The sequence below is a fragment of the Equus quagga genome, chromosome 1 (assembly GCF_021613505.1).
Source record: "Equus quagga isolate Etosha38 chromosome 1, UCLA_HA_Equagga_1.0, whole genome shotgun sequence".
NCBI classification, from domain to species: Eukaryota; Metazoa; Chordata; class Mammalia; order Perissodactyla; family Equidae; genus Equus; species Equus quagga.
In genome coordinates, this window is record NC_060267.1 from 139083655 (window position 1) to 139100156 (window position 16502).

At 43.9% G+C, this 16502-nt stretch overlaps 1 protein-coding gene across 1 annotated transcript; it reads left to right on the forward strand.

Annotated features, from left to right (window-relative positions):
- Positions 1-345: 345 nt before the first annotated feature.
- LOC124237834 (putative serine protease 46) lies at positions 346-14946 on the forward strand. The gene is made up of 5 exons (XM_046657880.1): positions 346-427; positions 3178-3355; positions 3531-3790; positions 4596-4759; positions 14692-14946. The coding sequence occupies exons 1-5, from the start codon at positions 346-348 to the stop codon at positions 14944-14946; spliced, it is 939 nt and encodes a 312-aa protein (XP_046513836.1).
- The last annotated feature ends 1556 nt before the right edge of the window (positions 14947-16502 follow it).

Here is a 16502-nt window from a genome sequence, read left to right on the forward strand (position 1 = left end):
CACCATCAAGGCCAAGGCTGAGCCCAGGAGGTACTGTCACGGGCCAGACACCAAGTGCTGTCACAGGCTCAGGGCTAGGCACCAGGAGTACCATTCCAGGGCGGTACCTGGCAGCAGCATCAGGGCTGCTGGTGGGACCTTGCCATGACCACACTGTCTCCTTCTCAGCATCCTGCTGCTGCCCCAGCTGAGTGAGTCCCCAACCCAGGGGGCAGAGGTCCACTCCCTGCTACGCTGAATAAACAAACCGTGAGTTCTAGAATTCTCACACAGCGGAGATGCCCTGCCCCACCCTGCTCCCTCATCTCATTATGAATACCAGTGAGGGCTGGGCACCTGCTTGCCATGGCTTGTAGGCCAGGAGAGCTTCAGGGCTTCACATATCCATTGTCTTCTGCCAGACTTGGAAATCAACTCTATGTTGAAGGTAGGACTTTGGGGACACGGGAGAGACAGGAGGGGTCTTTTTGCCTGGGTGCCTATGTCAGCTGTCCTCATGCCTGAAGGGTCTCCTTTTGTCTGTTTCCTGATGGACACATCCTCACGAGGCTGCATGGTGTGCCAAGCCTGGGAACCCAGATGGTGTCAAGGCTGTTCTGGTTTGCAGGGTGACAATGACACGAGAGAAGAGTCTTATTAAAAATTGGGAAAACACACTAACATCCGTGGGACCGATGAGCTTGTTTGGGAGGCACAATCTAGGAGAATCAGAACTTGTGATGATGACGATGTGGTGTGTGAGTGACTGCTCACCCTATATAAGGCGCTCATGTCTCAACACCTGGTGAGGTGGGCTTTACCAATGTCCTCATTTCACAATAGGAAAACAAGGTCCAGAGAACCTAAGTGGCTTGTGGAGCCAGGATTCAATACCAGTTTTCAAAAGCCTCTTCGGGGGTGAAAAGTTTCAGGCCCCATGTGACAGAAGGCCTCTGGGCTCCCACCCTTACTGACCACATGTAGTCTTTGTGGTGGCAGCCCTGGCTCGGGTCGCCTGCCAGCTGCCCATTCTGCTGCTTGGCAGAAAACATGCTGGCATAGCATTTGTGAGTAGGAATGTGTCCCCCAACTCAGAGACTTTATCTTTTTCCCTCTGTGACTCCCCTTGTTGGACCAGTGCCTTGTTGAGTGAGGGAGGCAGTGAGTGCTCACCTACCCTGCACTGCCCTTGGGCATCTGTGCTTTTGGGCTGGTGAAGATGTGCACAGCTCCATCCAGCTGACCGCTGTGCCTATGATGATGGGGTAGGGGCTGAGGCTGTGAGCTTATAGGGACAGAGGTTATGAGCCAAGACATGTCTTCCTGTCACCACATGTGAAGGTAGGTGGTGACATCAGAGTAGAGCTTGTAAGTGGGAGTGCTCTGACTGTGGGACTCCAAGAAGGGGTGGAGGAGGTCTGTAGTGGAATGCACTGGATCCACTGAGTGTCTCCTGTGTATGGAATGGTGATGCTGTGCTTATGACAAGGTGGATGTGCAAAGCCTCATCCCCCTAAGTAATCCATCATGGCTTCTCCCAGATTCAGCTGCTATACTTGCTGCTGGCACCCAGCACTGGCATCTCCAGGCTGAATCCTGCAAATCCTGCATAAGGTTTTGGGGAAGGAGGTTGGAGTCGATGTTGTCCTGGACGTGAGTTCTGAGGAGTGCTGTTCTCTGAGCCTGGGGAACCCACTGAGGTTGTGGAGCACGAGGCGAAGCCCAACCCTGCCTCCTAGGTCACTTTTTAAGTGGTAAAGTTCTTTCTGTGAGATCCCGGCTCCGCAGGGCCTCAGCTTTTGGAGAAAGGAAAGGGCAAGCCTCCAGAAGCCTCCTCTTTCCTCCCAAAGTGGAACAGTCTTGCTTGAGGCAGGCTGTAATCTGAAAAAACAAAGTAGCCATAAGCCTGCCACATTCTCTCTCTCTCCATATATATACACCTGCCCTTGAAAGGGAAAGGCAAGACAAGACTCCATGGAGGTGTGTGTGCTTGTGTGGGTGCCTGTGGATCCCTGTGGGAGGCTGCTTGTTGAGGGTGAAGGTGCCCAGCCACAGGAGTCTATGGCAAGAGAACAATGTACTATCTACATCTGATCGTACAAAAGCCCTGGAACATGGTAGAATGAGCCCAAACATCAGTGGTTTGTGACTCTCTGAGGGATTTGTATGAGGCAGGGCCCAGTAGATGTTTCTGCTAATGGGTAGGGGTCACCATAGACTATTAGCTTTGTCTGTTTATTGTTGTACCCCCTCCACCAATACCACAGAGCCCCCAGGCAGGGACAGGCTTTGGTCACCGCTGCTGAGTCCCTGATGCTCCACTAAGCACTGCAAGCTGAGCTGCTGAGGGAAACAGACTTCCGGAACCACACCAGCTTGTGACTGTGTAAACACCTGTCCAGCTTTGCCTCCACGAGGAGGTCTATGACTGCACGTGACAACTTGACAGCAGGCTATACATATTATTTGCCTTTAATCTTGGTCTCCAACCTTTGCTATAGAATTTCTCCCTTTCCAGTCCTCACTGATGTTCAGTTATTAAATACCACCCAAGATGGTCCAGTTCAAAATCTCAATCTCATATTGGGTTCAGTGTAGCCTCTTCTCCTCCCACTCCTGCTGTCGAAGCCGGTGAGGGTCAAGGAGGGAATTGATAAGCAACTCTACTCACTTCCTTGTATGATCACAGAGAGCACACCTCCAGCGTGGTGGTCTATGAAGGCGGGCCCTGGAGTTGTGTGATGCAACATGACTGTCCATTGCTTTCTGGCTACAACTGACAAGCAACTCTGCTCACGTGTGCCCCCTCACTTATCCCTTGACTGACAACTCACTCCTCTGATGAGTGATCTCTCTTCTCCTTCACTCCCCCAACCACCTGCTTGTGTAAATGAGGTGGCAGGGATGAATCCTAGGGTGATGGCTCATAACAAACTCTGAAGGGGCTGTCTGGTCCCCATTGTTTCGGTCTCTCTATATAATGTGGAGCACCTGCTGCCTCTGGGCCTTTGCTTCCCATTTTTGGGGCCGTGAGAAAAGCCCCTCCCCACACCTGCATGTGGCAGTGGCTGCTTACGATGGCTGGGAGGCGGCTCTCTCTGCCTCGACAGTCTGCTGTGTACAGGGATCTGAGGACTGCCCTTTGCTGCCTGAGTCTGCATGGGGCTGGTATGGCCCCCTTTCTACGCTTTTCCTCAGATTCCTGGTTACAGGCCTGCGGTCAGACCAACATCTCCTGCAAGATGGTGAAGGGGAAGTTGGTGGAGGTAGGCAAGTGGCCATGGCAGGCGAGCATCCTATTCCTGGGCATGTACATCTGCAGTGGGTCCCTCATCCACCACCAGTGGATCCTCACGGCCGCGCACTGCTTACAGAGGTCAGTCAGGGTGGCCAGCCAGTCCAGGGGCTTTGCTTTCTGGCCTAGGGGGCCCTGGTGAACCTGGGGATCTGGGAGTAGGGGCCTGACTGGGTGGCCCAGTGCTCAGCCCACATTTCGCCAACCATTTATGGCCTCATTGCTGGCAATCTGGCTCCTACCTATGGCCCTGCAGATCCACGGACCCCAAACAGTACTCCGTGAGGGTGGGAGTCCAACGCCTCCCAGAAAACGGCACTCAGCTCTTGGTCACTCGCATCGTGATTCATGAGGGTTTCAACAACCTCATATCCCAGGACGTTGCTCTCCTGAAGCTCAGGGACCCCGTCTCTTGGTCCCCCCTCATCCAGCCTGTTTGTCTACCCAGCACCAACTTCAAGCCGTCCATCGGAACCATGTGCTGGGTGATCGGGTGGGGACTGACAGATACTCAAGGTAAGTGAAGGCAGGCAGAGGTCCCAAGACACTTGCCTCTTCAGAACACGACTCCACCACGGGCTCATTCCTTCAGCCTTTCATTCACTCATTCACTCTGTCAGAAAACATTTCCTGAGCACCTACACGTGCTGCACACTGTCCTGACTTCTGTGGAAGGGAGATATATACAGTGCGCAAGTGTAAAAGATACACGTGGCCTGTACGGACCTCTGTTTCCAAAGTTAAGTTAAATCCGATGCCAAGCCCTTCCCTCGCAGCACGGCGGGAAATGAATCCTTGGCTATTAATGAGGTTCCCTGTCTACAGGTGGTACAAGGGCCATGGTTTCAGGAGGTACCGAGGTAGTGAGCAGCCATCGTACACACTTGTTACCTCCAGGCACTGATCATTCCGGGAGGTCTGGCCCCTGTTGGTGCCACTCTAGGGTCCTAGAATCTAGAAGCTTTTGTGGAGTCCTGTCTTCCAGGGGTTGGCACACTCTGGGCTCTAGGGTCTTGCCACCTTGCCAGGTAGCCACAGAAGAGTTCTCAGCTCCTCACCCTCAAGGAACCTGAATTATTGGGGTAATCTCTCCTTGTCCTCATTCACACATGGATATTGCTCCGAGCCCCTTGGGAGACTTTTGCTTAGTCTTTTTAATGAGCTTGGTCTTTTTCAAAAGTCAGTCTGTGGTCTGGGGCTGGTGTAAATCACCACCCCAGGAAATGGCCCTGCCTCCCGCGTTAGCGAACGTGGGCAGCTCCCAGATGGAGACGTGCCAGGGGGCTGAAAGGACGACAAGGCAGGATCTCTTTCTCCTCAGTGACCCCAAAGCCACCCTACAGTCTTCAGGAGGTGGCTGTCAAGATCATAAACAGTAATATCTGCAATCAACGGTACCAGTTCCTCTTCTTGAAGGGCCAGAAGAAGTTCATTGGGAACGACATGCTGTGTGCCAGCTCAGAATGGGGCGTGGACTCTTGTCAGGTGTGGAGTGTGTGGACTGGGGCAGGGAGGGGCTTTCTGGGGTCAGGCCTTCCTTTTCATATGGCACTGGGAGACCTTATGAAAATCTCCTTTCCCTGGGCTTCAGTTTCCCAGTCTGTATAATAGGGGTGAAAATACTCTACTCCTGTATGATAATAATAATGGCAGTACTTCTCAGGTCATTTGAGCACTTCTGAACAGCAGTCACATGCCCAGATCTGGGCCAGGTGCTGGTACAACTGGTTTTGCTTAAATGGCATCATTCTGTAAGCATGCTTCTGCCTCTTGCATCTTCTATTCAACATTGTTTTTGAGATTTATCCATAATGATCCATGCAGCTCTAATCCATTAATTAACAGCTCTATCTACCATATTCTTTTTTGTGACTATGCCACAATTTATCCATTCCCTTGTTTATTAACATTGAGATAGTTTCCAATTTTTTCATATCACAAACTCTGCTGCTCTGAATATTCTTACACACTTCTTCCTATTTACATGTTCCAGAATTTCTTGAGAGAGTGCATCCTGCAAAGAACTAGTGGGTCATAGGCTGTGCATAGCTTCATCTTTAATAGTCATCGTCAAATTGTTTTCCAAGGTGATTGTATTAATCGATATTCTTACAGCAGTTTGAGAATTCCATTGCTCTGTATCCTTGTCAACTTTTGGTAGTGTCAGACTATAAAATGTTTTTCATTCTGATGGATGAGAAATAAAGAAATAATATCCCATTGTGGTTGCTATGTGCATGTCCCCAGTTACTAGTGCAGTTGTGTATCTTTTCTATGTTCACCATTCGTCATTCTTCTTCTATGGATCACTTACTCGGATATTTTGCACATTTTTCATTGTTTGCCTTTTTCTTTTTATTATATTTTGAATACTGATTTTATATTTTTATTATATATTTATATTAGTTGTTATTATATCATTTTATTATTATATATTATATAACTTTATTACTATGTTTTATATAATTATATATTATTATATATTTATGTTATATACTGACACTAATTTTATATTTTGGATGCTGATTCGTTGTGCATATTGCAAATATCTTCTCCCAGTTTTTGATTTATCTTTCATTTTGTTTATACTGTCCTTTGCTGAACAGCAATTTAGATTTTATTTTAGTTAAACCTCCATCCATGTTTTCCTTTCTGGTTTAGGCTTTTTGTGTCTCATTTAAGAAATCCTTCCTTTTCCCAAGGTCATAAAGACATTTTCCTACATTTTTTCCCTAAAAGTTTGGAAATTTTGGTTTCCACATTTAGGTCTTGAATCCAAGTGCATTCATTTTGTGAATGGTATAAGATAGGTGTCAATTTTTATTTATTTCCCTATTTGGGCTACCAGTTGTCCCAATGCCATTCATTGAAAAAACCATTTCCTGTATTGACTGTTGCCACTTCTCTCATAAATCAAATTTCTATATACACAGGGGCTAACTCCTTGAGTTGGACACCTAGATAATTTATTTATGGTCTTTTTTCTAATACAAGTATTTAAGGCTACAAATTTCTCTCTAAATATTGCTTTAGCTTAATGCCATATATTTTAATATATAGCATTTTTATTGTCATCCACTTCTAAATATTTTATTATAATTCTCATTTTTTATTTCATTTCGACCCGTAACTACTTGGAAGTGTTTTTTTACGTTTCCAAATGCATGTTTGCTTGTTTGTTTTTGTTACTGATTTTCAACGCAATTTCCCCGTAGTCATAAAATTAGTTCTAGAGTGACACCAGTTCCATGCAACACCTTGAGACTTGTTTGGTGGACTGGTATGTAGTTAAATTTTTTTAATGTTTATTTTATTATTTTCTATATTTATTAATTTTTCTTCTTCCCTTGGGCTCGATTTGTTTTTTTTCTGTCTTCTTGAGCAAAAAAAGTTTACCCTTTCTAGTTTTGTGTTTGAAGTACTTAAGGCCGTGAAGTCATCTTTCAGTTAAACTTTGGATTCATCTCTTACATTTTGCACTGTTATGATTCCATTATGACTACCTTATTTAAATATTATGTTTTGTGATTTGGAAGGAAATACACACATTTTCTTAAAAAAAAAAAAGTAATACATAAATGCAGGAATTAGAAAATGGAACTTTCCTATAATCAAACTACCTAGAAATTTCCACTCTAAGTTGTTTAGTTTGTATCTCTAACATTTCTTTCTATACATATATAAAACTCCAAATAAGTTTTACATTTTTTTCTGGGTTTGATTTTTAACAGAAGACTGTAAATATAATTTTGTTCTCAAACTTTTTTATTTTCACTTGAAATGTATGTTGAACTACTTTCTATGTCTGTATATATAATTCCGTTTTCCTACTGAGTAATGACTCTCTCATGTGGCTATATCATAATCTATTTAATTATTCTCCTGTTGATAGACATTTAAACTCATTTCAATATATATCTTTGAATATTTGTCCAAGTTTCTCTAGAATAAATTTTTGATAGTGTAATTACAAGATCAATTGTATGCACATTTAAAATTTTAATAGTGACAAATTCACCTCCCCAAAGATTTGATCCATTTGTATTAATGCCAACAGTATATGAGTGCCCTTTTCCCCACATCATCACCAACATTAGGCATTATTTTTATTTTAACTTTTGTTCTCTTGGTAGACTAAAACTCTTATTTTTGCTTCAATTTCATGAAATTCAGCAATTTTGTGAATTGCTTGTGTAGTAGGATATTAAATAGGAAATTTCTTTGAGGGCATCAAAATACACTATGTATTAGGATTCAAGGAGAGTTGTGTGAGCGCCATTCCACCACATGTGTGTATCAGAGGACCAAGAGGGTAGAATGGGAGGTGATTTTGTGAGGAGGATTTCTCTGGAGAGAGCTGCTCCTGCGCTCTCACCTGTCCCCCTCCAAGGGGATGGAGGGTGCCTGTCTACACTGCAAGTCTCCTGGGAGGGGTTTCAGCAGGATCAGTCAGAGTGTGATGTGTGTCCCCTGAAGCCAGCGGGAGAGTCGGCTGTCAATCTCCCCCAGCCCAGAGAGCAGGAAGTGCCTGTGAGGCAAGCTGCTTCTCCTGCCTCCTCACTAAGACACGAAAATTAAAATGTGTTTTGATTTTTTTCCAGCTTTATTGAGATATAATTGACATATAACATTGTGTAGTACCAGCCTGCTTCAACCTTGGCCAGTTCAGAAGACAGGTTAGCAAGATGGGGTCAGAGGAGCGGAGCTGAAGGGAAGGAAGGGGACAGAATAGGCCTGGCTTCCTCCTTCCCAGGCCTCCTGCCAAAAGCCCCAGATAGCAGTGGGGACGAGTTGTGCTTTAAATCAAGTCTAGCATTGTGATTATTGCATGAAAATGGACATTCTGGTGTCTGAGCTATTTATGTGACAGTGTAAGCATAGTGATCACGATTACATTAACCACAGTGAGCGAAATGTTCTGGTTCTGCGCAAGTTTTTACCCAGGGTCAGAGAAAGAACTCACCTTCTAAACAAATTTTAAAGAGACCAAAAAAAGCCCAAATAAAGATGCTTGCTGGGTTCAATGTACCATTTACGCTTTTCCCTGTCCTTTGTCCATGTTTTTCTGTTAAACTACTTTTGCTTTCATTGATTTCTATTTAAAACTCTGGATATTATATGCTGTAGAGACTAGTGGGAAAGGAGCATCATGTCTTTTTCAACTTAACTTTAAATGGTTCATAAATATATGTGTGTGTATATATACATATGAAGAGAGAATATAAAAGAAATATGGTAAAACATTAATAATAATTAGTGAATCTGGGTAAAAACATTATACTTGCATCTTTTCTGAAGTCTCAAATTATTCCAAAATAAAAAGTTACCAAAAAATTTTGGGAGCCAGAAGTTTTAACCCTTTGTAAAATGCTTTACAATATTTTACCCTACTCATCCATCATTTACCTTTTTTTGCTGTGAATTTTTTCCCATAGCATTATTTAAAATTTTGATGTGTTCACATTTATCATTATTTCTCTTGATGATTGTAGTTTTTGTGCTGTGCTTGGAAATACCTCTCCCACACTAAGATTACAAAATTACTCAAATATGTTTTTAATTATTTTCTTTAAATATTTTAATTTTGATTCATCTGGAAGGTTGAGAGAAGGATTCTGTTTTGTTTTTTTACAAATGTTTTTCTCCAAATGCAGCCAGTTATGTAAAACATTTTTTATTGAATACTTCTGTGTTTTTGGCAATGAATTAGAAATACCCTCTTTATTACAGTCTACAGTGCCATCTTGTTTTGGTCTATTTTTGCCCTTTGCAGTCTCATTCCTATGCCACCACCACTCTTTTTAAATTATTGTAGCTTTATAATTCTTTTTTCTGTGAAGTAAGGCAAGTCTCCCTTCATTATTTTTCTGTTAGATAATTTACCTGGCTGTTCTCCCATGTTCATCCTAATTGAATAATCTTAGAATAACGTCAAAAAGAAAATCATGTGGTGATTTTGGTGGAAATTACTAGATTAATTTAAGGAAAATAGACTGTTTTGCTCTATTTCTCTATGTCCCTAGAGCAAGAGTTTATAGCTTCCTCCGTATGGTTCCTGCACACTGCTTCTTACGTTAATTCCTTGAGGTTTTATATTATATCTCTATCGTGAGCAGTATGTTTTCTTCCATTGCATTTTCTGTCTGTACTATATATTGATTTTTCTGTGTATTTACTTTGTAATAAGCAACCTTCCTGGATCTAGTTAATTCTCTTTAATTTTATAGGCCCAGCGACATATCATCTGCAAGCAATGAGAAATTTGCCTCCTTCTTTTCATGTGTATACCTCTTGTTTCTGTTTCTTGTCTATCGCAATGACAAGAACTGTATTCCAGAGCAATTGCTCTGTCTTCCAGGGAACACTGTGCCATCTTATTTCAGGTGCGTCTCTTCTAAGCAGCGTGAAGCTGGATGCTACTTTTTCAACACATCATGGGAGACAGTCATTTACTCCATTTACCAAGAAGAATGGTTCTTTTTGACCCCTGACCTTATGTCTTGTTTTGAATTTTTTCCACTCCACTTTTCTCCTGTAGGGGTTTAGAATTTGTCATATCTCAATTTCATTCTGCTACTGGTCGCCTTATATTTTCCAAACATATATTTAGATTTGAATTAACACCTGGAGTTAATCACGTTCTACAGCTTCCTCCTTAGCTGGACGAGAACCTTCCTTCATTTTCAACCCCCAGACTCTTCCTCTTGTTGAAAATATCTGGGAGTTCAGCTTTCTGAACTCTTGTATTAGATCTAAGAGTTTTCAGTTGACTCTCTTGGGCTTTCCAGGCCTATACTCATATAAACTGCAATTAGTAATGATTTCACCACTTTTATTTCCATGATTTTTACTTTTTTCATTATTTTGGGTACCTCTCCCCCCAAAAAACTGGAATTGTAGCTATACTTTTTCTTGTTGCTGGTCTTCATGGAAATGCTTCTCACACCTCATCATGAAGCATGGTGCTAATTTGGCATATCATCTGTCAGGGAGAGAGTCATTCCTTTCTGTTTTACTACAGCATTTTATTTCAGGAATGAATGCCCTCCTTCATTAAATGTGTTTTCTGCAGCTACCAAGATGACCCTATGCTCTAACTCCATGTGCCAAGTCAGTTCCGTGAACAGATTCCTTGTATCCATCTATTCAGTGTGCCAGGATCCCTCGTCATGGTGTACTTTTGTTTCATTAGTCTGTTGGATTCAGATTTATGATATCTTTTTTTAGAATATATTTAATATGTTTATTCATCCAACAGACATTCCTGTGCCAGACCCTGGGCCAGGCACAGGATAATGTTGGTGCACGGCCCCGGAGAGGTGCGGGCCTAGCAATGAGCAGTCCTGTTCGGCACAACCCATGTAGCACAATCCAACAGCCTTTGTGTTTTGTTTTGTTTTTTTTCCTCCAATAGAGATAGGCTCCATTTTAAGGTGTTTTGAGGAATGTGCCCCTTTTGTCAAGTTATAGAATCAGGACCATGCTTCACTTGAAAAATATTAGTCCATGTTCTGGAACATTTGAAATAACAGAAATTATCTGCTCCTTGAACGCTGGGTAGAAGGTGCCTATGAAACCACATAGGCCTGTTTTCCTTTGAGGGGTCGTTCTTGGGCAATATTTTAAGTTGTTTTGATCATGGTTATTGGACTTATATGATTTTATTAGAAATTATTCATTCATCCAGAATTTAAATCCATAAAGACAAAGTTATAAACATTCTTCAGACTCTGAGAAAGTATATTTTCCTTGGATGTGGTTCTAGTCTCTTTTCTACTCACACTGAAGTATTTGCTTTTTCCTTTTCTTTCTGTTTTTCTTGGTAAGACTTACAAGGTGCTTATCTATTTTGTTTTTATTTTTTTAAGAACAAGCTGTTGATTTCATTTCTAGTCTATGATTTTTCTGCTTGCTAATGCATGATTATCCCCTTTTTGCCTTTATTAATTCCTTTTCAAGTGTTTTGAGCTGAACGTGCAGTGATAAATAATTGATGATAGCAACAAAAAATTTGTTTTCTTTCTCTCTTGTTTAATATTAAAAGTATTTAGGGGCCGGCCCCGTGGCCAAGTGGTTAAGTTCGCATGCTCCGCCTTCGGTGGCCCGGGGTTTCACTGGTTCGGATCCTGGGCGCGGACATGACCCTGCTCATCAGGACATGCTGAGGCAGCATCCCACATGCCACAACTAGGACGACCCACAACTAAAAATATACAACTATGTGCCGGGGGAATTGGGGGAGAAAAAGCGGGGGGGAAAAAAAAGAAGATTGGCAACAGTTGTTAGCTCAGGTGCCAATCTTTGAAAAAAAAAAAAGTATTTAGACTAGGCCTCTTCTGTGTGAAGTTCAGGCCCGCATCCCATGGGCTTTGCGATATGTGGTGTTACCTTTCTGCACTCTAATTGTAGATTTTAATTCTGTTTTTCCTTTAATATTGTTGAAAGTTGATTGTTTTCCTTGATAGGGGAGTTCACATTTTGTTCTTGGGGTTTGGTTTTATTTCACTGTGGTGAGAGAACGTTCATATACAAATCTCTCGACTGTTCTCTTTTTCTCTGGCTCCCAGTTAACCATCTCTCTCAGATAAGGGCCCTCACACTGTCATTACTGGCTTGATTATCACTGTCTTCATTTTCCCCCTCATTCTCCATTTTCTCTCCCCACAAAAGGTGCCTACTCAGATCTGTTTAATATATGTCTTTAAACATGTCTGTATCTTTGAAAAATACATAGTCTTGCTATATGTATATTTTAATTTGCATAAATGATATTGTACTGCATATCCCCTCCTGTATTTTTTTGTTGAGAAATCTCAATTTGTTAGAGAATCCACGTTAAATGGTTTTTATTCTTTCAAGTCATTGCCTCCACATCCCCTATGTCAAATCTTCTTCCCTTCCCCAAACATCATTTTGGGCAGAGTCTATAACTTTCGGTCACTTTCAGTTATTAACCCCCAGTCCTATTATAAGCCCCAATTTAAAAATCAGTATGATTTAAACCTCACCAAAGCCCACCCCATTTCCCTTCTATGGGGTTCCTAGGGGAGGGGTCCCTGCCTTGCCAGACTGTCAGGGAGCTGGCGACTGTGTAATCTCCTAGACATGGAAACCCTTGAATCTCCCTCAGCTCTCCTTCTTTGCTTGTCAATTCTCAGAGTTTCTTTGGATAGGCTAAATATTGACCTCCAGTTAGTTCTAGACAAAGCAAATGCCCTCTCTTAATTCATCACCTATCTTCGATGAGCTTTGATATCCTTCACTGAACAGTCTTCATTTTGATGTAATTACGCCTAATACATTTCCCCTTTTCAGGTTTGTGGGTTTCTAGTCTTATTTTAAAACATATGCTTCATCCTAAGTCATAGAGTCATGACCCTGCATGGTTTTATCATTTTAACTTTTCACATTTGGAGTTTTAATTCCTCTAGAGTTTTGTTAGGGTAGGAAACAACTTCATTTTTCTCCATCTGTTTCCCCACCCTTTACAACAGAGACCTCCTTTCCCGCAGATGGGACACTTTCTGGAGCATGTGCCAAGTCTCCTCACGTGCAGCCATCAGGGTGGCTCTCCATTGCCCCATTGATCTGTTTTTCTGTTTCCACACTAGAACCACAGTTTCTATCAGTATAGCTTTGAAATATATCTAACTCTCTGGTAAGTCAAATCTGCCTCCAGCCTGACTCTCCAATTTGCTCTTGTTTCTCAAACCTGTCATAGAATTCATGGACTTTTATCCTTTAAGATCAATTTTAGAATCAGATTGTCAAGGTCTTGAAAAAAGCCTGCTGACATTTTATTTGGAATCCCTTGAACTTTAGAGATCAGTGTAAGGAGACCGGATGTTGTTATAATTTGTAATTGCTTTTACTCTCTATTGAATAGCAACAAAAGAATATTTATAAAATGTGTATGGAGAATAAAGAAGAACACAACCAACACCCATACCCACACCACCACGCCTACGAAATAGTGCCTAACCAGGAACCTTGAAGCTCCTGTGTGATGACTCCTGATCTCAGGCCATGAAGGCGCTGGTTCTGCTCTCGATTTTTTCTGCTGGCTGGCATTTGCTTGTGGTGCCTCAGCTTCCCTGTATGTACAGCAACGTTTTTAAGAATGAGGACATGTTCTTTAGAGTCTTCTCTGTGGGAATTCTCTGAAGCATGGCTTGAAAAGTGGATTCCTTCAACAAAATCTGTATTTGCTTCTGCCAGATACCTGGGCATGGGACCAACCCAGGACCACTTTAAATGACATCCTTGGCTCAGGTTTTTTGAATCACCCAGACAGTGTGAATTCAAGTTGCAAGTTCACAGGAGGGCAGGTTTTCCGGGTTATCCTCACTCGGAAGACGTGGTCCTTGTTTGGAGGTGTAACTTTTTGCAGGAGGTCTCTCTTAGACTACCCACCCTGGCCAGGCCCTGGGTTTTGCCTTTTGTCTCCTGCACCCATCAGCAGGGCTGCAAAAACCGAAGATCAGGTTCAGCGGGTTTGGCAAATGGCTTTCAGGCAAAAGCCATCTTCTGGGCTTTGCCTACTTCTCTGGACTTCAGCCCTCCCTTGGGTTTTAGACTCTGAGGAGCCTTTATTTTCTTGCCAGCTAGCCCATGCATTTAAAATAATAATTTAAAAAAATCTCACATATTTAGTTATCTTCAGCAAAGTCAGGTAGCGTACCTAGTCTTCCGTACTGCAGGAAGCCAAATGTTGAGAATTGGCATTTTTATATTGTTTTAAGTTGCCTCATCTAAGAACAATGGTCTATCTGTGGATTAATGTAAGTCTCCTTTTATGTTCTTAAAGATAGTTTTATTATTTTTTTCCTTAAATGTCTTATGCACTCTTCATTAGATTATGTGCTCTAAATCTTGGTTTGCATAACATTAAAAAATATATATGGAGAGAGAGAAAGAGAGCTGTTTTCCTGATTTATAAAACTTTTCAACAATACAGAAGAACGGAAAGAAAGTTTTAAAAAGATCATAAACCCACCATCAGCAGAAATAAGTGATTACCTTTTGATGTATGCTGTTGTAAACTTATTCTTATACATGCACCTGCTCTGCATGAAAAGAGAGGGGCTGGTTTGCATTTCAAATAGCCCACTCTACAAGCAGGATTGTAGAAAAGAAGAAGGTCAAGGGCAACACCTTGGAGACTCACCCTGATTTAAGGGGAGGGCAGATGAGGGTACCAGGGCATTATGGTCAGAGAGTTCTCAGGAGAATGAGGAGACAGGCCAGTGCCATTGAGCTTGGGCCCCAGGCAGAGCTTCCATGCCTCAGTGTTGAGGACAGCACAGGCCTGATGCAGCTCATGCTGAGGATATGGCCCAGGAAGGTGGGAGTTTATCCAGGGCCTGCAGTGAGGCCCTCTGCTGCCTCCCTTATGGCTCCCTTCCTCCTCTCCACAGGGTAACTCTGGCAGCTCCCTCGTCTGCCAAGTGAACAAGACCTGGATTCAGATGGGGGTGGTGAGCTGGAGTCATAGCTGCGGCAGGCGCAACTACCCAGGCCTCTACACCAGCACCTCCCACTTCTCCCACTGGATCAGGAGGCAGATCTCTGACGTGAAGTTCATCAGTAGGGCTAGCCCTGCCTTGCTGAGCCCAGTCTTCCTCACTGGCTACAGTCTGCTGGTCAACTTGCGCTCCCTGTGGCTCCTGTGAGTGGTGTGTCCAGGGTGCTCACTCCTGGAGCCTACTTCTTCCTCCGTCTGTCTGCCTGGGGAGAAGTGGAGACCGGAGGACACAGGGATCAGGGCAGAGCACCCTTGGGGGAGGGTCCCAGAGCCACTGTTTTTTCAGTTGTTCAATGAAGATGCTCTTGAACTTTGCATCACTGAAATCATTTTTCTTCTGGACTTTGGCCGGAACCCTTTGAGCCCCCCTGCTGAGGCTTTCCTCTCAAGGGGAGCCTGCCCTGAGAGTCTTACTTGTACCTGTTGTGTTCCCCTCTCTGGGATGTAGTTTCCTTTTCTGCCAAATACTGCTCTGGCTCTGTGATCCCCGTCGCTGCTTAGTCATCTCAGCCCTCTAGCAATCCCAGGTCACCATGGCCCTCTTCTGGTTCTCTGACCAACAGTTTCCCGCAGGCCTTCTTGCAAGGGTTGGCCTCTTTCCAAGAAACTCACAATGACCAGAGCTGCACTCATGGCCCTTGTTCCAGAACCCGTGGGCCTCTTCCAACCCCTCATATCCCCCTAAGGGTCTACAGAACCTGACCAGTTCCTCTTCTCTCCCTGGCAGGAGTAGGTGATGATGGGGGAGCAAGGCAGAGTGCCTGCTTGGGTGAACTGTGTGAGCTGACTGCACCCTGAGTTCCTGAGCTGCCTCACTGACCTCCATCAGGCTCTGGAGAGCAAGGACAGGCTGGCGTGAGCTAGCCAGACTGGGAGGGCACAGCCCCGCCCCCTGTGCGGAGGTGGTGTGGGGGCCCCTCAGATCTGGGGGCCTCAGGCTCAGAGTGGCCAGCTACTCTTGCCCTTTGGGCACCAGGAGGGTAGTGGGTGTGATTTGCCGTTTTCTTAGAGATTGGAGCACTGACTCGCCAGCCTGAGCGTCTCTACCAAGACAGCAGGCCCCAGCAAGCTAGAATGTCCTGGCCTGATTGAACTTTCACCTTATCTTTTACTAGGCTAGACTTCCAACAGCTTTGAACCGAAGCTTCTCATAGGATTTCCCCCACACTACCTTTAAAACATATTATCCATCTACGTCATGGAGCCATCAAAATGTCCCCCAAATTCCAACATACGAAGTGGCCTTCTGCTCCAGGAGGGGCTTGATGGTTGCCATCCCTCTTTCTCTGTGAATGGATACCTCACCTGTGCCCTTGTTCCTAAGCAGATGGATCTGTCAGGGAAGGGCATTTGCCAAATAGAGGTTGTTGGGGGGATGCTGCTTAAAATCATGCAGTCTTCAAAAATCATTATTGAAAACATTTCAGTCTGCTTAATTTCAGTGCCCTGAGGCAAAGCCCCACCTTTGTAGTTGCCAGGATGGAGGGAAAGCGGGGCCATTTGGAAAGCTTGGATGCCAGCCCCAGGAGTTGGGCCTCCATCTCACCAGGGGAAGGATGAAAGCAAGAACAAGCCCAGGGCAGCCTGCTGCAGGAGTGAGGAGGTACAGGAACTGGTGGAGGTTAGCTCGAGGGACTCCAGGAAACTGTTTGGAGGGGCCATGGAGAGCAGAGGCGAGGTCAGAAACAGGGCAATCAGGGGGCG